The 23,546-nt window shown below is 30.5% G+C and overlaps 3 protein-coding genes and 1 long non-coding RNA gene across 10 annotated transcripts; 1 reads left to right on the top strand and 3 right to left on the bottom strand.

The window, feature by feature from the left end:
* Positions 1-142: 142 nt before the first annotated feature.
* On the bottom strand, positions 143-11,508 carry LOC122631427 (oxysterol-binding protein-related protein 8). Of its 6 annotated transcripts, none has more exons than XM_043817095.1 (17): positions 11,052-11,508; positions 10,449-10,603; positions 8,544-8,687; positions 7,086-7,138; positions 6,769-6,999; positions 6,524-6,668; positions 6,218-6,439; positions 5,030-5,238; positions 4,772-4,950; positions 4,517-4,694; positions 4,240-4,336; positions 3,961-4,157; positions 3,672-3,797; positions 3,345-3,593; positions 3,076-3,243; positions 2,536-2,711; positions 143-2,467 (listed from the first exon to the last, which is right to left on the bottom strand). In XM_043817095.1, exons 2-17 carry the CDS (start codon positions 10,582-10,584, stop codon positions 2,239-2,241), a joined length of 2,739 nt encoding a protein of 912 aa, XP_043673030.1. In that variant the 5' UTR covers positions 10,585-10,603; positions 11,052-11,508; the 3' UTR covers positions 143-2,238. The 6 variants fall into 6 exon arrangements, with proteins under 6 accessions (XP_043673030.1, XP_043673032.1, XP_043673031.1 ...); XM_043817097.1 differs by having other exon boundaries at positions 8,544-8,672; XM_043817096.1 differs by having other exon boundaries at positions 10,449-10,591.
* Positions 11,509-11,681: 173 nt separating this feature from the next.
* Positions 11,682-20,497, top strand: LOC122631430 (nucleoredoxin-like). The gene is made up of 7 exons (XM_043817105.1): positions 11,682-12,733; positions 17,749-18,018; positions 18,294-18,394; positions 18,484-18,679; positions 18,783-18,873; positions 18,965-19,101; positions 19,173-20,497. The coding sequence occupies exons 1-7, from the start codon at positions 12,215-12,217 to the stop codon at positions 19,398-19,400; spliced, it is 1,542 nt and encodes a 513-aa protein (XP_043673040.1). The 5' UTR covers positions 11,682-12,214; the 3' UTR covers positions 19,401-20,497.
* On the bottom strand, positions 14,099-15,590 carry LOC122631433. The gene is made up of 2 exons (XR_006327706.1): positions 14,390-15,590; positions 14,099-14,319 (listed from the first exon to the last, which is right to left on the bottom strand). It is a non-coding gene; the product is annotated as an uncharacterized LOC122631433 (long non-coding RNA).
* A 130-nt stretch (positions 20,498-20,627) lies between the features above and the next one.
* Positions 20,628-23,505, bottom strand: LOC122631428 (cell division control protein 45 homolog). Of its 2 annotated transcripts, XM_043817102.1 has the most exons (10): positions 23,367-23,505; positions 22,925-23,077; positions 22,648-22,857; positions 22,399-22,578; positions 22,096-22,331; positions 21,685-22,021; positions 21,531-21,612; positions 21,218-21,299; positions 21,070-21,146; positions 20,628-20,997 (listed from the first exon to the last, which is right to left on the bottom strand). In XM_043817102.1, exons 1-10 carry the CDS (start codon positions 23,415-23,417, stop codon positions 20,933-20,935), a joined length of 1,473 nt encoding a protein of 490 aa, XP_043673037.1. In that variant the 5' UTR covers positions 23,418-23,505; the 3' UTR covers positions 20,628-20,932. The 2 variants fall into 2 exon arrangements, with proteins under 2 accessions (XP_043673037.1, XP_043673036.1); XM_043817101.1 differs by having other exon boundaries at positions 21,218-21,612.
* Positions 23,506-23,546: the final 41 nt, after the last annotated feature.

Here is a 23,546-nt window from a genome sequence, read left to right as displayed (position 1 = left end):
ATCGAGCATATATATATATATATATATATATATATATATATATTTATATATATTAAATTATAATTAAACCAATATTTGTAAATGGAAATAAATTAATGTCTATTCACATATAACAGTAATTTATTTATATTTATAAGATTTATAAATCTCAAATGAATTTATTTATTTGCATAATAAAGTGATCATATACAACAATAATTCTTTTATCCAGATGTAAAAGACAAAATTGAGGAAATACAATATTGAAAACGATAATTTTTGTATGTATATATTAAAACTAGTTATAATATTTATAGTTATATAATATTTATGGTACTATTATTAATGCATACGATACAAGCATAAATAATCCAGTAACAGTAGATAATTTTATGTTATAATTATGATATTCATATTTCCATTTTAATAATAAATCATAATTGAAATTGAAAATAAAAATGTAAATAAATATTTCAGGTACATACACAATATTAATTTTTTTTTTAGTAAAGAATCAAAATATATTTATTTATATCATAATTAAATGATATTTTAACCATTTAAAAAGCGTATTTCATAGGAATGGGGTAGATTAATTTTTTTAATTTAAAAACTATTGCACATATCCCTTTTTGTTCCATTCATGTACCTTAATTAAACTATAACAATTAAAATTTAATAGAGGTGATTCTATTAAAAAAAAATCTGTAAATAAAAAAAAATTTTTTAATATTACGAATATTAAATAATGATATATATACCTTTGTTGAACTTAAATGAAACACTCAGTAGCATATATTAAGTTTAAAATAGTATGTGTTTTCTTAGGAAAAAATGTATAATGTGAATATGTTTGTGCAAAAAAAGAATGCAGCATAAACTTTCAGATAAATACAATTTCAGATAAATAGAAATTATTTCAGTTGTAATAGTAATATTATTAATTGCTGTAATTTTGAATAAATAATGATTTGTCAAAAATATATAAGGAACGTTTTATTATAGAAACTATATTATAGGAAATATACTATTTCTTTCAATAAACTATTCTTGTCAATTGTTATATTTTTATACTTGGATTATTAAATATTAAATTTTGGCATATGATCAAAAATATAGTATTAATAAATATAGTATTAATAAAATATGCTTATCATATAATCCAAATATACGGAAATATTATGTTAACATTGATACTGATATATTAGGACCAACTTTAAAATTTCTATAATAATGCTTTTTTGGAATATTGTTGAAACCTTCTATCATCAGGAATCATGTTGATTATATTTTTACAGCTTTTATATTAAATAACAAATACTAAGTAGATTATTAGGCACTGTACTATAAATTATAAAATTGATCAAGACTCATTTTTTCATTTTATCAGTCGCAAATAAATTGTAAGAAAGCTCTATGGACAATTCATAAAATGCGATGTTCGTAAAAGCGTGTGCATAGATATAAATTTTGTTATAAAAAATATTTTGCTCAAAACATATTTTGTAAATATCGCGAATCAATTGAAGTCAACTTAATGAAATCAATTTATTGAAATGCGAAGATAATGTTTATGTGCATCTTATTTATGTACAAGTTTAAACATGCAATTACTCTTAAAACACTGTTATTCATTGATATGAAGTTCTACGATTTAAAGGATGGATATATAATATTAAGATACTTCAATAAAGATCAATGAATCAAGTTAGATAATAGTATAATTTACAATTAACTTTTATAATTTTTATAGCTTTATATAATATATAGACATCAAGTATGTAATCTACAAATTTTTTAGAACTGTACTGCAATAATTTCGTTATGTATGCGTTTTACTATCGAGTAGTTGCAGTAAAAACTATAGTAACTCAACAGATTTTTATAACATCTTATATAATATTGCAATATAGCCATTATATACAAGATATTAAGCTCATATTGATTGGTAATCCAACAATTTAGGCATAAATTATACACCTTTGATGCTATAAGAAAATAATTTTAGATAAATATTGTACACATTTTTTTAACTCACAATTTCATATAGTTAATGTTATAAAATATTACTGTTGCTGCATTATCACGATCAATTAAGAATATGTATATAGATATATATATATATATATATATATATATATATACACATATACATATGTGTATATATATATTTATACACCTGAAAAATAAAAAGCTGATTCTTTTATTTTATTATGTGTAAATAGTTATGTAATATATAGGACACTGTAATAAATTATTTCAACTTGTATTAAGTCCTGTATTCCATACTTTCATGAAATACTGCATCAGGAAAACAACTACAATAACCAGAATAATATCCATAAAACTTTTTAGAACATTTATATGATGTTGTTCTATTTGTGCTCTTTGCCTTACAGCAAGTTGTTCAATTAAATGTTGGATACGATTAAGTTTTTCACCATATTCTGATAATTGATTTTCTATGTCTTTTGTAATATCCAATAATCTGTAAATTTGTTATTGTATAAAAGTATAATAAAATTTTTAATCTTGTTATAGTAATAATCATTTTACCTTGTTGTTGCTCGTCTCCTTTTTCCTACTGATTGACTAGAGTCTGAATGTAACTCTGCAGATGAACTACCTGAATCATGTGCAGTTTCTGTAAGAGGTAAATTATTTGACAATTGCCGTTTTGAAGATTTTAATACAGATAACGATGAACGAGACTCAGCTTGAAGTAATGGCATCTAAAACAAAATTTATTTTTGTATCGAATTTTATTTATATCTATTATATGTTATACATTGTAGCTATCTTTATTAATTGCTTATATTTATATTAATAATATTTTTGATGAATTTACTGAAAAAAAGTAATGGAAGAATAATCTAATTATAAACATTAACTAAATTAACTTAAAATGATCTATAAGTTTTTAAAATATATTACTTCGAAGTAATATATTTTATTAGGCCGATTATATTAAATGAATTATCGTACCATAAAAATTAATAAATTGAGAACTTGCATTATTATATGGTAAACGAAGAAGGTAACGAAGAATATTAATAATACTACACATACTGTAAGTTGTATTTAATTTATCTATACCTGCGTTTGAGGATCTGTAGAAACAATACTACCAGTACGCATTATCGGTGTTTTATGTCTTGTTTTTGTGCGTATAATATAATCATGCTCATATTGTACTACATCATTTCTAGGATCCCATGGCCGAGCATCTGCATGTCTATAAACCCAATTACCTGTTATAATATCCTGTTGACAAAAAATATATATTTTGTTGAGACATTTTATGAATGACTTATTAATTATTTTAATTTTTATGTAAGGATATATAAATATAACCATGTGATTACCTGTACAAAATATTTAGGAACCCATTCTTGACCAATACTTTTACGTTCTTTCGCTCGTTCTCTTTGAGCTTCCTCTAGTTGTGTTTTTGCTTCGGTAGCAGCAAATTGATCATCTCGATTGATCGCTTGTGTAACAGCAAGCCATAATTTTTCACTTTCCCATGGACCTTGATATTCTAGAGGCACAGTATATTTCTTCAATCTTCTTTTACGTATTTCTGAAGTTGGATTAAAAAATACACTTTCTTGCTGTAAGATAAGATATCTTTTAATATTAACAAAATTTGCTGTATTTACTTTTCTAATAATAATAAATGTGGAACTTACTCCAGTCCGTTTGTCAGTAATCATAATTTGTCCATCCCAATATCCTGAAATAGTAGCAAGAGTCTCTTTTCCTAAACGTATTCTTCCTACTACTTGATTCATTTGTTCTGCTCCTCCAAGAAAGGGCTAATGATACAATACAAAAAAAAAATTTATTCCATGTGTATAAAAATATTTATAATAATTGCATTTGAACAAAATATTGAATTATGATATATAATATTAAACTATAATAAATTTAATTTCTCTTCACGTCAAAAGCTCATATACATATAGTTATAAATTTTACCTTAAGTTTAAATTCTAATTCAGTATGGTAACGAGTTTTCTCACATTCAATATCTATCTTTCCACCAAGTTCCATAGATAATGTTCCCACAAGAATACCTTTACAATGTGCATAAGGAATTGTCATTGTATAATCTTCACCTCTGGGTAACATTGTTAATATTGCAACACCATCTAAAATTGCTGATGTTGAATTACCTGAAACATCACGAAGTCTATGATATTAATAATAATCATATTTTTTGTATAATTTTAAACTTTTTATTAAAAAAATAATTACCATAAAATTTAGATTTAGCAATAATTGTAGCACTAATCGTATATCCATCTTGACGATTTGTTACATAAAATCCTGATATAGGTGGATGATGAGACAACTACAAAAAAATATTACAAGATTTTAATGAATTATATATATATATATATATATATATATATATATATATATATATATTAAACCTACATTAGGTTGAAACCACAATAGATTGTACTGTTTAAAATAATAATAGACTGCATTAATAGAATAGTGAAAAGTTACGAAAACTAATACTTATTACTTGTTCTGCCAAGTAGAATGTTCTTGAACCATTAGGATGTTGCCAATAACAACGAAATGTTTCACCTAAAAGTGGATTGTATGGTTTCTTCAGGCCCTGAGGTTTTTTATAAAAACCAGATAAATACCATTTTACAACTGCTTTCATACGTGTAAATGCATCATCTTCTATTACTGCTCTATAAAAATAAATGTATATTATGTAACAAATATAATAAATGATAATATTTAGTTGTTTTGTTTGAGTTTTTCTTACTCTGATAAAAGATCAGCATGATAATAAGAGTCAGCTAATTTCTCTAGGAAAGATCGAGGTTCTAATATAAAAGTAGGTAATACTACTTTAGATAAATCCATTCCAGGTCGTGCTTGTTTCATTAAAAACCATATTAAAGATTTTTGTTCTTCCTGCAGTACTGTTACTACTTCTCCAGCCTGTAGAAATTTAAATAAAAGTGAGATAAATCGATTATTTTAATGCTAAAGTATCAAAAATAAATACTTAAACACGTACTGATCCAAGAACTTCGCTTTCATTAGATACATATGGAGTTTCATTAATTGTGTCCAATGGTTCTTCTTTTGCAGAACCCTCAGATTCACTATCCGAAGCACTGATTTCGGCATCGGCTGCGACTCCATTCTCTGGCTGGCTGATATCATCCAGGTCTGTATGTGAGGCGTACACAGGTTCTAGCGTTACTACCTCATGGGTCTTGTATTCTAGGACATGTACAGAAGGAACAGTCATGCGACGAGCAGAGGAAATTGATGGAGCAGGTGCAGAAGCAGAAGATGAGAAACCAGACATGCTAGGATGAGTACCCCCACCATCTGGTTCATCGATAGAAACTGAAGACACAATAATCTCTGGATCTGTAGTAGGTGTAGGAGATTTATCGCGAAACTGTTTTTCCCAGTATGCAACTGCATGGTAAAGTTGTTGAAACATTGGAGTTGGTGAAGGACAAACACTTTTAGGATGACACGCTATAGCAGGTGAGATTGGCTGTGGACATGACAATAAGCGCCTTTGAGGTGTTGTGGGTGATTTAGGTGCATATTGGCTTAAAGATACTACTGGATTACAAAGCAAGAGTTTTTAATTTGTTTTAAGGTAATGAAGAACAGGAAAGGATAATAATTTAACAATATTAGTAATGTTAAATTCTGATAATTAAAAGCTTGTTATTATTAAATTAAGCTTGTAATTTGTATCTTGTAGTTATAATTTTGAATACAAATAGAAAAATCAATATTCTATCAATGAAATTGGATTTAATTCATAATATAATAATACTTTGACTTATGTTGCATATTTCACAATTTTTAACATTTCTGCATTTATATTTTGTTTGATAATATCAAATGATATGATATACAAATTGAATAATTAAAATTAATAATTTTAAATTAATAATCATTAAACATTACAAATTAAAAATAAATTATTAATAAAATATTCTGTAAAAATTATTTATAAAAGAATAAATAATTATTTATAGTAATTATTAACAACATTTTATTTAACTTCCCGGAAAATATCTGTTATTATTATATGTGTGTATTATTATATACAATATTCAAAACGTAAATTTTTTTTTATTTATACACGTAAAATATGCATATCATTCATAATAATTCACGTTTTACAATCACAATAGATACATAAACATGCGTAGAATTAATCAATAACACTCACCATGTTCATCAAAATGTTTTTCATAATCTGCTTCACTCCATTGAGTTTCATGAGTAGTCGTCGCATCATGATGCAAAGAACGCGGCAATGCACTAGTTGAACGTACAATTAATGAAGAGCATCTTAAAGAAAGTTCAAGTGCATCCAACCAGCATTTACCAGCAGCTTGTGATGGTGCTCTGAAGATTAAGTAAGAAGTTGGTAAAGGTTGTACCACAGCTCCTACAAAAGAAATAATTTCAGTCTTCATTATCATTATTATAACAGAATTAAAATTAAGTTAAAAGTAATAATATACCCATTTACCTATTGCTTCATTTTCTGGTCCTCGAGGAGCCCAAATAGACTGTTCTAAAGGATGAAAAAGTTTAAAACAGAATCCATCCTTTTTGCTAGGTCTTTCTATTACTTGACATGTATTCAGCAAAACAGTTCCAACCCAATGATTACTCTGCAATATTTATGGTTTTATGAATGTGAGTTTACAGTTTTTAATTTACATTTCAACATTTATATTGTAAAGATACAAAATGAAAATAAATAGTATTTACTTTTATTTTTGGACTTTTATATAGTAGTAACAAGCCAGGTTTAAGGATACACCATAATTTTGTCCAGCTTTTCAACGTTCCTCTAACTTTAAGCCAATCACTCATTACAATAACAGTTGGATCTTTAAATGAACTAAGAAGTTCATTTGCAACTCGTTTCTTTTCCATTCTATAATTTTTTCTCTGTGCTTTATACGATTCTTTCCGTGTCAACTTGCAGGAATCCATTGACTAATAGCAATACATATAAATGAAATTAATATATTTGTTTATTCATTATTGTAATAAACATCTCAAACATGAAAATAGATATATACCTTATCTGATGTATTATCTGTTTTTTGATTGTTCTCTCCAGTCATAGATAAACCTAAAAAAAATTACATATAGAATATCACAATCTATTCTGGTTTTAATTTCAATAACTTTGTTAAAACAAAAATAATTTAGATTCACACAATATAATCTAATAATTCTGTAGAGTAAGCATTAGTATTAATTTTAAAAAGTTTACTTAGATGAAATATGTATTAATTATTTTCATTAACATATTAACACAATGCTTGTGTGTTACAAAATGTAGAAGAGGTGAATAATATTTTCATATTATATAAAAATCTACACTTTCTGTTAACATAAATATATATCTCACACACGCGCGCGCACACACACGCACATATATATTATATATATATAAATTTATAGTCTCTATATATACAAGATGAGCAAGTTTTAATTGATAAATAAAGTAATTGTGATGAAATCACTTATAGACACACTTTTTACATCAAATTGATTACATATGATTTAAAGTACATTGATTACATTTTTTTTATCTAACTTAACATAATATATAATATATAAATAATATTGATAGAGTGTAAAAGTTTTTGTACACCTTTTAATACTAAGTATGATAAAAAACATTTACACATGAGAGTAAAAACATTAATATTGCAGTAAAAAGATGATTAAATTTTACAATATTCATAATTTGATTCATATTTCAAATTTATTACAAAAATTACTATATATATTCTTTTATTCTAATAATTATATTGCTGATATTCTATAAAAATGTCTTCTTAATAATTTACATAATTTTATATAATACTGATGATTTATATTTTCTATATGAATATATAATTCTAAAATTTCTAAAATTTTATACATACAAATTATATGTTATTTTAAGATATTTTTAAATGTAACATTTTAATTGTAAGATACGTTTATTATTCTTATAAAAATAATATTATACATTGCATACACTTAAAATAATATTGTGTCTATAAAATAAAAATTTAATATAAGATATTAATTATCTTTAATATCTATTAACTTTAATAGCCTATTCATTTCTTAAATAGATAGATGAAAAAAATATTTTGTAATAAGCATTAAAAATTCAGCATTTCAATACATGCTTGATATTTTTACCTTATATTTTTAATTAAGCAAAACAAAACTGTGAATATAAAGCAAATATGTAAATATTTTTTTAAGTATTGCAATGCATTTTTCATACATAAATATAAGTAAATGTGTGTGTGTGTGTGTGTGTGTGTGTAAGCACATATCTTGATTAATTAAAATGTTACATAAGACACATGCTTATTTTATATAAGCCATATGTTAATTAAAATATCTAATTAACTGTACTAAAAAAACTAAATAGGTTGATGTTAAATAAGAGATTAAAAAGTATCTTATAAATGCTGAATTATTAAAGAATATGATATTATAATATCTACAAAATATCTGTATAGTTATACCTGGAGATACAGGAACTGGGCCAGTTGTAATAGTTACACTTGTTGTAAGTGATTCAGTTGATGGAAGTTTTGGTAAGGGCATTGGTTGTACATGGACACTGCTTGGTCGAAGTTGTTGATCCACTGGTTCTACATATTTAGGTTCTTTCATTTATAATCAATATACATTAGTAATTTTATACCACTTTACAAATATAAATTTTATGTTATATATATAACTTATTAACATATGTAAATTTTATAAAACTTTATAATTGATTTGATAAAAATGGTATAGTTTACTTCTAATCTTTTGCAACTACATAAATATAGTTATGTTAGTGTTCTAGAAATACAAAACTAACACTAAATACATTACTTGTTTCATCCATAAGCAATAATTGTAACAACACATAGTTATTTATAATACATTTTTTAAGTCTAATATTAACAAATATTATATATTTTAACAAGCTATCAAATATTGAAATGCACATGCATAAAATATCATGCAAATCAATTTAAAAGCCAAATACCCCAGCATTTCTATTTCTGACTTAAAAAGATAACTACTATTCTCATATAAGGAAGATGAAATAGTAAAAAATATGCAAGATAAAATAGAAGTCTATAAAAATGTAACAATACTTTCTATAATTATAATTTTATACAATAGATTACAATCAATGTATATAAATCATATATACACAAATAACAATATACATGTAATTCTTATTTTACGAATTTCTACTTTCTGAAAGCAGGATTGGAATGAATTAATTCGTAAAGATAGAAATTACACTTATAATGTTCATAATGAAATAAAATACCTTGTATCAAATTTTTATCTTTTTAACAAAAGAATTTATGAATACATAAAACTTAAATTACAATAATAATAAATATTTGAGCAATTAATATGTATTATAATAATTACATATAATACAAAATAGTATAGTGTTTTTTTGATAAACAAAAATACAGTATTAATATTTACTTCTACATTATTAAATATGAATAATTTTTGTGAAGATAATAATATTTAAGGTAATATTATAGTAATAATATGATATCTAATAAATATTTTTATAGTAATGTTAATATAATTTATTTTGAACAACTACTTATTAATTTCAATCTTGCAATGTTCTGATTAACTACAGTAAATATTTCATTTGTACTCATGAAAAAACCTACTTAGATAAATACTACTGTATTTGTTATGTCAAGGGTATCTTACAACAAAAGTTTATCCAATAATTACTACTATGCCTACTCTATAGTCTTAACATGAAATCCATATAATAAATAATTGATGGACATTTTTAATGTAGTAGAACATAAAAAAAATTCAAGAAAGATATCAAATAAAAGTGTGCCTATATTTATTTGATAGTCTTAAAAAATGATATTAGAAAAAAAAAACTATTAATTTATTAATGAAATTAATTTTACATAATACATTAGGTAAACTAAATAATTTGGATTGTTTAAGTGATCGAAATTTAGATTCTTTAGATGACTACTACAAAACATTACATAATCTAGCTTATAAAACAGATCGATAATGTCTAGGATCTCGACATGAACATGCAAAATTCAAATGTATGTTATTATTTAAAGAGAGATCAAATGTCAATGAGAGATGAAAAACATCATAGATAAGAAATATTACATACAGGACGTGCAACTTTTTTGTACTTTCATATAAACATAAATATTACGATAACAGATATATTCAAAACTATTATTCAGAATTTAATACAATATTTACAATAATATTACTACAATATTATTGTTAACATAATCTTAAGCCTATGAAATCATCTTAAATATATCTATTGATTAGTAATATATTTTATATATTGATATTGATTACTTTCTACCTTAAAATAAACTTTACTAGTATCAAAAATTAACACTTACGGTTACTCAGAGACCGACTAACATTAGGCGGTGTCATAGTTTTAAATGTATCTGAAGCACATCCAGCAGGTACAGAATGAGCATCTGATTGTATTCGCTGATCTCCACCAGGTACTACTATTGGTTGTGAACTCATGATTAATCTATAATACAAACTACAAATATTATCAGATAAATAATATGTGTTATATATACTGTTATATTTTACATAAAATATTTAAAGTAACAAAACGATAAATATTAAATCAAAGATAATGGTTTCTTTATAAATATTTTATATTTAGTTATGTAAATATTCAGAAGTAAAACTATAATAAAGTATCTATGCATATAAAACCATATTTAGAAAAATGTAAAATATTTTTCAATAATTTTGTACAAACACGATCTTTAATATTTTATAAAGTCACAATCTATAAAAGTACCGATTACTAAAAGTATAAAAAGTTTATTAATTAAAATTAAAATGCAAAAAAAAAATACAATTGAGAATATTGATTGATTAAATATTTTTTATATACATCATTCACATTACATTATATTATAACAAGATGTATTAAAAATGACGATCTTGTATTTATTACGTAAATTGTTAGAGCTTACCTTTCGTTTAAATGATTGTGTCTATATGACAGGCAGGTCCATTACACAAATTAATTATACCATAAAATCGATATTAAAACACAAGAATAGACAAAAAGAAAATGAAGCTCGTCATTTTCTATTTATTCTCATACTATACTTCATTAATTGTACTATTTTTTCATTATCGTATTAATAAATATTCGAAAGAATAACGAAGCAATTCTACTCGAGCACAGAAACGTATGACGGCGCGAGCGCGATGTGCGATGTTCCATTGATCACTTAACGTTATAGCTTAGCTACAAACATACGATTGGACTTAGTTATGCGAAAACGCATTGCATATTACCCCTACTAATGCAAAACCTCCTTTACGTACGATTACGTTGCATAATTTTAACTTTAATATAACTACAAATCTTTCATATTACGAAGTCTCGTTTTTATTTACTGATCATTATATACGACATACAAATCATTTAATTTTTTACTATAAATAGAAAAATAAGATCACAGTGTTATAAAATACATACATCATATATATACACACATATATATATGAACGATAATAGATATATATATGTATATATATATATATATTATCGTCCTACCTATCCTAACTTCTTTTAGTGAAAGTTCACTTATATAACTAGAATTTCCAGGTGACTTAATATTTTCTTAAAACGTATTAAGTTTTTCTCCAATCTATTTGTACGTGTGATAAAAATTACATATGTAGATAAAAGTATGTGATAAATGATAAGAACAAACTAAAAACGATTATCGCACAACATAAAAATATATGTAATTGTTTAAAATAATGCAAATCAGCCATCAATGTCGTTAGAGACGCCGAGTAACAGCGACGCATGGTGACGAAAATTTCAACTACACCACCGAATTTCGCCGAGTTACGGCGAAGAGCGTTGGGCGGTAAATTTGGCGGTGTTCGGGCGATCTCGGGTTCGATCGGAGAGCGCGCCGAGCCGAACGCGAGTCAACGAAACGTGAATCAGTCGGCGTTCCGCAGCGTTCCGCGTTTGTTCTGTACAAGATTTTTTATTCGATTTTTATCGATATTATCTGAGGAATAATTTACGAGTGATCTCGAGATCTTAGGATCTGTCGGCGCTTAGTCGCCGGGTGAATGAATAGTTCGTGGATCGTAAGAGGCGCGCGGTATGGCGGCCGCGTGCGTTGGCGATCAGCTTATGTCGAGCGAGTCGTCTTCGGCGTCATTGGACTTAAAAAAGTCGATTAATAACGGCCGGCCGATATGTTGGCAACATAGATTGTTCGGCAAGCAACTGGCTCGTTGCAATCAGATTAATTCGCAGGATACAAAGCCATGTGATGCAAGCGGTTCGCTCATCGATGAAGACGGTAGTACCGCGTGCGATGTTATCGGTGTGTACTTTAGTTTCATCAATCCCGGTGCAACCTGCGACGATTTCACGCGTCAGCTGGTCGAACTTTATGCGAGTGTCAACGCGGTACACGCGGGAATGGATGCTACCTCTGCCGCCGGTGCGTCGACCGAGAACACGAACAAGGGAAGGGAAAGGAGGAAAAAGTTCGAGGTCGTACACGTGGTGCTTTGGAGTAACGTGGCTGATGTTCTCGACTTCGAGGAGAGCTTTCGTAATCATGTTACGGATTTACCGTGGTTGGCCGTACCTAATCGGGATTACGAGAGGAAAGTGAGTAGAGTTTTTTGTTTAATTTTTCTTTACTTCCACCTTACATACTTTTTAACGTCTGGAGATCTTAAAGATAGCAAGAAATGCAAGAGGAAAATGAAAGTACATGTTCGTTAAAATCTTATATCTCATTAAAATGTTTCCTTATATCGTCGAAATCTTTCAAGATCGTCGTTGACTTTACATTTTTCTAGATTCTTTCTAGAAAATATGTTCCACCGAAATGAACATTACGATACACGCGACAACATTCGTGTGTGACACGCCAAGGTACACACGAGTAGTCATATTCTTTTCTTTTTCTTTCACTTTCCTCGCACGCTTGCCGCGAAACCGCCTACAGGGTACGAGTATTTTCGGAGCGGTTTTATTAAGTCTCCCCAACGAATGCCACACGCAAAATCATCGTCGAAGGGTTGCTAAAAAGGCCGACCTTTCTCTCTCTTTATTTCTACCTTTCACGAAACTCGAGAATGACGTGCCAGAATCTTTCCAATTTTTGTGGAAAAAAAAAAAACATATTTCTTCTAAGAAGAGGCAGAAACGATTTTCTTTTTCCCTTTCCCTTTTTCTTCCTTTCTTTTCTTCGTCTTCATCATCCCAGACAGTTTTTCCTTTGGGAAAAATCGTTTGATGAAGCAGCACTCGAGGTTGGCTATTGGTTCACCTCGATGCATATGTATGCTGCTTCTTCGATCGAAAACGCGAAGAAAGTTAACGGTAATGGTTCGCGCGCAATTAATGTCAAGTAGTCTCCTCCACTCCGCTACTTTTTCCTCCATTTCAAATTATTAGACCGAGAAATAAAGCCAACAGCGATATCTCGTCGTCGTCGTCTTCGTCATCGCCATCGTCCGGTGATATCAGTCGAAGCGATGCGATTCGACGATTGAAACGAAAAGGGAACGAGAAAGAGAGAGAGAGAGAGAGAGAGAGAGAGAGAGAGAGAGACTGCATCTCCTTTCTTTTTTTCTTTCTCATTATAGAAATGAGTGTTGTCTTTATGCACTCCTTTTATCTAGACAACGAAAAGAAAAGAAAAGAGAAAAAAAAATCAAATCGAAATATAGAAGATTCAAGGAAAAATATCTTCACGACAATCTCACGAATTTTGTCTTTATTTCTATATGGTTAGTTTATTCATTAATGTTTATGTTTATTAGAATTCACCATCAGTATCCTTTGAAGACAAGCAAAAAATTTTCTGAAAGGATATAAATAAAATTAATTAAATTCTATACCATTCACCGATAAACCAGCATAAATGTTGATAGCTATTAAATTTGAAGAAAATTTTTGAAATTTCTCTGTACAAATGTAATCACATTTTCACTGCTATTTTTTCTTTTTTCTTTTTTTTTACAAACGATATAATCGAAAATGAAAACGGGAAACGTAAAGCGAGATATGGTATAATTTATCTCATATGGGCGTCCTCGTCGATTAGTTTTCTCCTTCGTTTCCTCCTCTGCTTATCCAAGCTTCCCTATCAAACTAGCTTGCAATGTCGTAGGGCCACCTAGCACGACGTTCGCTTCTTCAACGACGTAATAAGCCCACGCGTTGCTTAGGCTCGCTTCTTGGCCCTGTAAAACGTTCCGGGAGAATATATATATATGCATACATACGTACATTGGTACATATGTATGTACATACGTTTGCTTTGCATCAACGATGAGAAAAAGAGTCAGCCAGCGCCAGTAGCAGTAGCAGCAGCAGTAGCAGCAACAGCAGTCAGCAACAGCCAACGGCAGTCTTTCCCATTCGGGGTAGCCGACCCATATCTTCCGCAAATAGCTTTCTCATTCGCCTGCCGAGATAAAGAAAGAAATCGAGATGTAGAGAAATAGAGAGAGAGAGAGAGAGAGAAATGGCGGTATGTGCAGGTTCTTTACCACGTAAACGACTGAAGCCTTGAGGGGAAAAAAAAGAAAAGATAAAGGACCGTTTGGATTTAGATAGACTTTGAGGTAGTGCCCACACACAGGTTCTGTGTTTTTACCAGCGATGCATTTTCTCTCTTTCTCTGTTTCTCACTCACTCTTTGCAACCCCTTTTGCCACCATCATCCCCATCCCCTTCTTTCAGACCGACGTTTCCGTCTAGATTACACGCGACCTACTCGGCTTTGGTGGCCAAAGGAAAAGTGGAGTACGCGCGAGATCGCTAGATCGCAAAACGAAACCCCCCTAAGCCACGAAGCGCAAGAACTTCCAAAGGAGGACTGCACCGTTTTCGGGCCCGACGCGCGTATATATCAATAATGTTATTTAGTGAGAATGTCTTATCAAAGTCATTCCCTTTTCTCAAATCTTCTTACTTCTGCTTCCTTTGTTTATTTTTCTATTTCTAATTATAACATCTATTACTTAAAGGAAAGAGGATGAAGATCTAATATAACGAAGTTACTTTGATACATTACATATGATTAGAAAATGAAAATATATAATAGAACAAAGGATATTTGGAGGCCAATAGGCACCATTATAGTATCGACTATCGACCTACACAAACATTATACTAAACATTACCGGGGAATACGTTCATTGAGAATGCCTTTTCACGGCGGTTCCTTTATACCGTTCTCTCATCGGCTAAACGCGACTTTCATAATCGCTATCGATCGAAATAGAAAAAGAGGATGAGAAAAATAGACAAAGAAAGGAAGAGGGAGAGACAGAGAAAAAGAGAGAGAGTCGATTGTAGCTGGAATTACGTCGAATGTCTGTCCAAGGAAAGATGGTAGGATGAAAGAGAAGAAAGCGAAGAAGAGCTCGATCAAAGGAGCATCGTTCAGTCGTTTGGATCTTTCCCCGCCCACGTCGTCCATCGGAGACGTCGTCGTCGTTGTCGTCGTCGTCGCCGTCGCCGTCGCCGTCGTCGCTGTGTCGTTGTCGTCGTCATCGTTGGTCGACCACGATTCGTGTATACACGGAGGAGACGTTTGAACGAGCGTGAACGAGTCAACAGTGATCCGTTTCCCACCCTTCTAACTATGTTTCTCTCTGTCTCTCTTCCTCTATCGTGTCTTGCTGATGTCGCGATGTGACAAATGGCACGAGCAAAAGAGAGAGAGAGAGAGAGAGAGAGAGAGAGAGAGAGAGAGAAGGAGGGAGGGGAAAAGAGAAGTTATTTGGCGCGTGAGTGTTGGAGTGAAAGGGAGAGAGAGAGAGAGAGGGAGAGAATTGGAGGGGTAGAAAGGGTGAGAAGAAGAGAAGGGGTGAGCGAGGAGAGAACGTGGTAGGGGACATCCACACTGTCGGGGGAAATAACGATAGCACCGTCGAGCTCGCGGCAGCAACAGCAAGGGAGGACGTACACGTTATCGACCGGCCGAGACGGAGGCGGCAAACCAACTCGTACACGTATATACTCCGGTACGGACAAACGGAGTAGAGCAGCAGCAGTAGCAGTAGCAGCTATGGAAATATACGCGGGGAGAGAAAAGTAATGCCTTCGTGGTGTGAGTGTGTTGGAGGGACAGAGAGAGAGAGAGAGAAAGAGAAAGAGAGAGAAAGAGAAAGAGAAAGAGAGGGTCGCGATAACGTACGCCGTCGCACGTTTGGTGCCTCGAGTTCACCCTCTTGCCGCCTTATATCGGTTCTCTATCTCTCTGTCTCTGTTTCTCTCTCTCTCTCTCACACCCTTCTTCTCCTTGCACCCATATCGCCCTAGGAAATTTCGCATATCCTTCCAAGTACGCGAAAGAGCGTAAAGGGAAGAAGAGATCCCAGAGGACGATAGTTGTAAGAGTGATCCCTGAGACTCTGATGATTCTCCCCCGTGACTTTCTCTCTCTTTCTCTCTCTTTGTTATATTTAGTGTTTCTATCATATAGATCAGCAACAGTGAAGCACTAATCTTTTGTGTGATTAAATTAGGAAAATTGGAATAGAAAATACACTCTCTTTTTCAAAGCATAATGTTCTTTCTAGATCAAGATTCTAATCATTTCATTAAACAGATTTTAATGTCCTTCAGTGAAGTCTTATCCGAAATTTCGGATCAATTCGAAGAGAGTCTGCTAGTTAATATTAAATGCGACTTCCGATCGATTTGACTGAACTTTAACTTGTTAATATTGCAGATTGAATCGCGTCTACGAAGCTTTATTCCGTCACTGCTGCTGTTACTACTGCACTGTTATCTTCTCGATGCGCGCGTAAACCCTTTGGCATTTTATCCGTCGCTAGCATCGTAGAAGAGCCCTTTCCTTTTTCTTCTCATCCTGGCTGTAATCATACGAGCTGACAGGAGAGACAGTACTCATTGTCGGCAGACACCGCACCCTCTTTTCTACACTCGTTGCCATCCTTTACTCTACGTACATTCGGGGTTGTTACGTTTTTTTAAGACAACAGATGAGACAAAGTCGAACATTTCCTCTAACTCTCTATCTTCATCCTTCTTTCTTTTTCTCTTATGATTTGTGCATTGTTTGTTGCTCGTTCGTGATAAGCCTTGCATAGTCGATAAATCTCAACGTATTTCTACGTCTTCTTTAACTCTTCCTACTTTTTACGTAAGCAGTATAGTATAAAAAAGATAAAAAGAGAGAGACTAACAGACAGACGGGAGAAGAGAAAGAATTAGGATAACACGTTGAACGCAACAATACGTTCTTCTTCTCGCGTTTCGTCGAATGTATCTATCGTATCATCTTTGAGACTTCCGTAAGATATCCATACGATCATTGTTTTATTCTGGACAATTTTATAAATTTAGCAATTCGCTCTGATTAAATTGCTATACTCTTTGGAGTAAAATACGTCGTAATAAATAGACTGAGTTTAAAGAACTAGGTGGCTGAGTAAGCCATTCTATAAAATGTGTGTAGTTCGATGTGTGTTAATCTTTGCAATTTGATCGTTTCATGGATGATCGATAATGACGATAGATATCACATATAAAAATAAAGAGAGACGTTGATTGTATCATTCATGAAAAAGCATTGAGACTATAACGAAGAAGAAAGAGACTCGTGCGAGATGAATGATCAGCAATGTTTCTTTTAGACCAGGCTGACGAGAAGGTATCGGATAAAGGCAGGAGTGCCTACGTTGATTCTACTCGAGGGTTCGAATGGTTCGGTCGTGACAAGGGGTGGCGTCGAACGAACCATTGCCGATCCTACTGGCGCCGAATTCCCTTGGAAACCACCACATCCAAAAGCTGCCCTAGAAGATGGACCTTTGCGGTCTTGTGGTGCTCGCGACAGCAACGAACCGATGTTACATGAGGAGCTACGACATTGTTTTAAAGGTGTTTACTTCAGTGCACATTGGGTAAGTAACAAAAGAAATACAATTATCGTAAAAAAGAAAAAAAAAATTATGAATTAAAATTATTATTATTTACCTCGTGGATTTTCACTCTCGTGTAAAAATGTAAACCGAGACTAATTACTACGCAAAGTAAATTATTATGAAACGTAGTAGTCATATCTGAAAGTTTCTAATAATCATTAGGATCATCCAATGATCATCGGTGATTGTTGTTTCTAGAAAAATATATATGAATGATACATACATATGTACATTTCTTTTTATCTCCATTTCAGTGTCCTCCTTGTAAAGCATTTACACCGCAGCTCGTGGATACTTATCAGCGGATCCGCGAGAGAGGACATGATTTTGAAGTAATTTTCGTGAGTTCCGATAGGTAAAATCATTTTTCTGAGATCTCTACTTTTCTGCGATTATGAATTTCTTCGTGGATTTGAAATAATTACTCATCTTCTTTTATTTCAGGAGCGAGGAATCCTACAATGCTTATACAGAAACAATGCCCTGGCTTAGGATACCATTCAGTCAGGAAGAAAGACGTCGAAAATTGGCTAGAGCTTTAGATGTTCAAGCAATACCTACCTTGGTTATTCTTGATCCACGGGATAATATCATTACCCTCGATGGTAGAGCCGAATTACTCGAAGATCCTGAAGGATTGGTAAAAATCTAATAAATCTTGATTTTCTTTGAATAACTTATTAGCTTTTAATATGATTCTATCATACCTCTTTTTCAATTTTTTTTTTATTTTTCGATTGCAGAACTTTCCATGGACCAGTCGATTGGTCAATATTCTGACAGAGAAATATGCGACATCGTTGCACGATGCACCGGCTATTATACTCTTCGTTGGTAAGTAAACATGAAATTAAATATAAAATAATGATGCGTTTAAACGAAAATGGATATAAGACGAATTATTAAATTGTATATTCATTTGCAGAGGGCGATGATTGTGAAATACAATTCGCAGAAAGTGTTTTATTACCTGCTGCTGAGGCCTATAGAAGAGATCGTCCAGATTATGATCCCAATTATGACGATCCCGATGGCATATTACAATTTTATATAGCCCTAGATGTAAGGATCACGTGATTGAGTTTTACATATGATTAATACATCTAATTCTTATTATTTGATTTATTCTATAGTGCGAAACGTCGGATATTCTTCGTGAATTCGTTGGTTTGGATGATGCAGTACCTCTTCTGACGGCTATCGATATACCACGAGGAGTTTATGTGGTAATGGAAGATGGTGCTGAAATTACAGTGGATTCTGTACAACAATTCGTCGATGGATTTCGTAGTGATAAACTACCAAAAAATAAGATAGTGGCGGTACACAAGGCTCCCAAAAATGAAAATGTCTCAGCCTGAAAAACGATTTACAAACTGATTCCAAAATGTGAATGGTGTCAAAGTGTTTAATTAACGATGTGGTTACCAACCAAGCAATAAGCTCGTAACTTAATAATATCGAGTTTGGATTCGAAGCTGGCACAAGTTCTAGTCACTCGTTTCGCATCAATTTCAAAAACTCCGCGCAAACAAACACATATACACTTTGTGAAATAATAAGTCTAAAATATTCCCATTTAACAAACTCTTCTACCTATTTGTGCCTAAAAATGTAAAAAATTCCATTTATATATTTGAATTGGAGCAAATTATTGTCTTGTATCAAAATCGCACACGATGATTTATGAAAAACAAAATAACGAATATTATTCGATTCGTATATATCATATAACACTTACACCAGTATCCTTTTTCTAATACCTTACATGTAAAGATTCTTACAAGAATATGCATGCTTATCCAAGATATATTACATATATGTCTTGTTATATGTTCTTCGTATTTACTTGTGCCAGCTATATATAATAATTATAATATTTCAATGATTAAAGTCGCAATAAGTTGTAGAAATATTGTTTTTTTTTCTTTTTTTTTCAAGATAAACTTTTAGTGTGTATAATTGATTTTTGATATATGTAAATTTTCTAATTTGATTAAATTTGTTTATATATGAACGAGCATGCGAGTCTACGAACGTTCAATTATTATATAACCACAATGAAAATCTTTCTCTTCCCTTTTTCACTGTTTATATCCATCTCTGTGATACTGTAGCAGTAGCTCGTTTCATAAGAAAGACCTTGCGTGAAAATTGTGTTTGTAATCACACACTTATAATTATATGGAAATAACCAAAAGACTATGTATTGTATAATAGCCAAAAATAAAACAGGCGAATTGTATTTTTAAGTGCACACGCGCACATGGGATACGTTAATATATAACTATATGTATTACTTAATAAACGCCAAATAGGCATACATTTGTAGACTTTCAAAACATTCTATAATAATTCAGTTTTGATACTTACGAAGGAGACATAAGCATTATTTTATATGTTCAAGCTTTTATTATCTATTGTTTTTTGTTAATAATAAATTGATGTTAGACACAGACGTATTTCAATTACTCACCTTATTCTTTTTTCTATATAAATATAAATATCTATGGTGCTATTTTTTTTTTCAATTTTTACTTTTACAATAATATTAAAAAAAAATAATGTATACAACATACAAAATCTGATTCCAACCTCAATGATATTGTGTTTTTATATGTTAAGTCAATAAAAATTTTTGATTTACAAATACACTTCGTTCGCATTCATACTAATCACACTAAACACATGTGTCCTCTTAATGATTTACAACTGTACAAATGTACATATCATATATTACAATATCTTAAAGTTATTTATGTTCTTAATGTTAAAATAATATTATGCTGTAGTGTTACATAAAGTAGATAAATTATACTAAATGCATCTTATAGTCATATTTTGTAAAATTCGCATGATTTATAACACATTGACAATTACTTTTATCTTATTTTCAAGTAAGAAGTGCTGCCAGAGCATCAAAAAATTTCGGTCTCTCTTCGACCTTCAGTCTTACTACTGCAAAAAAATTAAAATGATATAAAACATTATGGAACAATAACACTTGTATGTTAATCAAATAGATCTTACTTGTTGTATCAAAGTAATCAGCATTGATATATGAACCTGTATTTTTAGCTGCTTGTTCAAACGCTTTCCCAAATAAACTACAACAAACAAAATATTGCATTTATATTCCAATCAATAATAATAAAATTATGGAAAACATATTTGGTACCTCCGTGGCTGATCTTCGCATATTGGTGGAATGCCAATGATCAAACATGTAGCCTCTTCAGGACTGAATGAAGCTGTTGCAACTAAAGGCCATTCACGTGCACGTTTACTTTTAGATGAATGTACATGTGCTTTCAAAATGAATTGAGCTAGCATGATTAATGGATGAGGATGAGCAAACAAACGACTATCTAATGTACCATCCGGAACAACAATATAAAGAAATGAACCAGTATTTATAATTTGCTTCATTTCTAGTATAACTTGTGCAGTCTTAAAAATGTTGCTAAGCATAAGTTTGGCTTTCTCTATACCATTTTCTAAGAGCTCCTTTTTTGTGCGTGATAAACAATCCAATGCATCCAAGAAACAACGCTGTGGTAATCTTTCTTTTGTCTATAAAATATGAATATCGATAAATAATCAAACTTTCGATTTAATCTAAATACAAAAACAATAATTACTCACAGTAGATTCCATTAAAGCTAGCATTGCATAAACTATATCGGACGCACAATATTTAAATCGATAACCATATTGTAATGTGAAACTAGTACCAATAATTCTATCAACATTGTATTTTCCAGCTAATTTTTCTACCATTTGTCTAAATTCCTGTCTAAGTGTGAGATCCATAGCAGTGAAACGTTGTCTTGATTGCGCTAATGGTAATCCCATTTCTGCTAAAAGTTCTTTCAAACGTTGTTCTCCCCTAATAGACCAAAGTCGTAGCGATACTGCAGTTGGTATTGAATGTCTAAGACTTGCCTCAACAGTCCAATGACGATAAAGTACAAGTCGAAGACTACAGATTCCATAAGAAAAATACTTATTGCACTTTATTCTATTGAACTTAAAATAATATACATAAAAGGATACTCTTTATCATAAGTTATTCTAACTACACTCTGTTCTTGTTGTTTATCAGTATTTATACCTTGTTTATGAGTTAGTCTTGAAACATGTGATTGAAGTGTACCTTCTTCGAGTATGCTTGTTTGTGATTCTACTTTGCTAAGAATGGCCTGTTCTGTTGAACCAATTATAGCCCACCATAACATGTCCAAATTATCTTTAGACATGTGCCAAGCCATTTCAAAAATAAGTACTGCACTCTATAAATTAACATTGTAAAAATAAATACTATAATCATATCATGTATTTTGTCTATATAATACATACAGATTTTCCATAATAGCTATATTGTGAATAATTAAAAAGAATTGTCGCTCTATTTTCAGCCCACAATCTTTTTTCTTGTCTCTTTATTAGATCTTCTTCATTTAATCTACGTCTTTTTACCTCTCTAGGTTCACTATCACCATCATCAGAGTTATCATTTGAAGCATTTTCATCTTCTGACTAAAAATAATGGATATGATTATATTATTATATCAAATTGAAAAAAAAAGAATTATATTTAATATTTACCGAATCATCCCTGAACACATCATTATATTCTGGAATGTCATCCTCAGTATCTGGTTTTCCAAGAATACGTATTTGATATTCTGAATATATGTTACACAAATCATATGGTCTATGACTGTCAATTATAAAAAATGTTATAGATTCTGGAGGTTGTAAAAGTTCTACTAAGTCTATTGTACCACCGCAATTTATCATGATAATATTTTTTACCTATAAGAAACATTAAATTAGTTTGTTTATTAAAGGTCAATAAATTACATAAAAATATTATGTTTACCTCTTCACAATTTTCTTCTATTGCCTGAACCATATCTTGTATACCTTGTACAGGTACAAGCGTATATAATATGTTATCATTTTTAAATAATTGTTGTAAAATTCTACAGGCACAAATTGCATCTATGTCAAAGTTTACTAATAATAAACATCTCTGCATTAAAAGAAGAATATATAAGTGATTTATTTTAATGTATTAACATTTTATTATTTTATAAAATTATTTTGACCTTATATTATATAATATCAAGGGAATTAAGCAAAATTTTTTTTCTTCCATTCTACTTAAATATTATTAGTGACATATTTTCTTACATATGTATATATATTATTTTTTAAAATATTCGAAAATATAAACTGAACAATAATATTATAATTTAACCTAAAAGGAAAAGCTAATTCATTATTTTTTACATATATACTAAAGTAACATTTCAACTTACATCTCTTTGTATTACATTGTAAAATTCTTTTTCTAAGTTCGGTACGAACATGTTGCATTGATATTCGGCATCTGTGATATTTTATTTATTTCAACTTACTTTAACTCTTAACAGTTTACCGCGAAAACGGAACAACATCGATGGTGGCGTGCTCTGTGATAAATAAAAGAGAAATACATG

The sequence above is a fragment of the Vespula pensylvanica genome, chromosome 9, assembly GCF_014466175.1.
Source record: "Vespula pensylvanica isolate Volc-1 chromosome 9, ASM1446617v1, whole genome shotgun sequence".
Lineage (NCBI taxonomy): Eukaryota > Metazoa > Arthropoda > Insecta > Hymenoptera > Vespidae > Vespula > Vespula pensylvanica.
This window is presented reverse-complemented; position numbering and strand designations above follow the sequence as displayed.

Excerpts from the sequence above, each read along its gene's own strand:
- LOC122631427 (XM_043817095.1), bottom strand. The coding sequence starts at position 10,584 with ATGAGTTCACAACCAATAGTAGTACCTGGTGGAGATCAGCGAATACAA. Across the intron at positions 4,951-5,029 it reads AAAGCGAAGTTCTTGGATCA|GCTGGAGAAGTAGTAACAGT; the intron begins GTACGTGTTTAA and ends AAATTTCTACAG. Across the intron at positions 4,695-4,771 it reads CATGCTGATCTTTTATCAGA|AGCAGTAATAGAAGATGATG; the intron begins GTAAGAAAAACT and ends TTATTTTTATAG.
- LOC122631428 (XM_043817101.1), bottom strand. The coding sequence starts at position 23,417 with ATGTTCGTACCGAACTTAGAAAAAGAATTTTACAATGTAATACAAAGA. Across the intron at positions 22,858-22,924 it reads TAGAAGAAAATTGTGAAGAG|GTAAAAAATATTATCATGAT; the intron begins GTAAACATAATA and ends TGTTTCTTATAG. Across the intron at positions 20,998-21,069 it reads TGATTACTTTGATACAACAA|TAGTAAGACTGAAGGTCGAA; the intron begins GTAAGATCTATT and ends ATTTTTTTGCAG.
- LOC122631430 (XM_043817105.1), top strand. The coding sequence starts at position 12,215 with ATGGCGGCCGCGTGCGTTGGCGATCAGCTTATGTCGAGCGAGTCGTCT. Across the intron at positions 18,874-18,964 it reads GGCTATTATACTCTTCGTTG|AGGGCGATGATTGTGAAATA; the intron begins GTAAGTAAACAT and ends ATTCATTTGCAG. Across the intron at positions 19,102-19,172 it reads AATTTTATATAGCCCTAGAT|TGCGAAACGTCGGATATTCT; the intron begins GTAAGGATCACG and ends TTTATTCTATAG.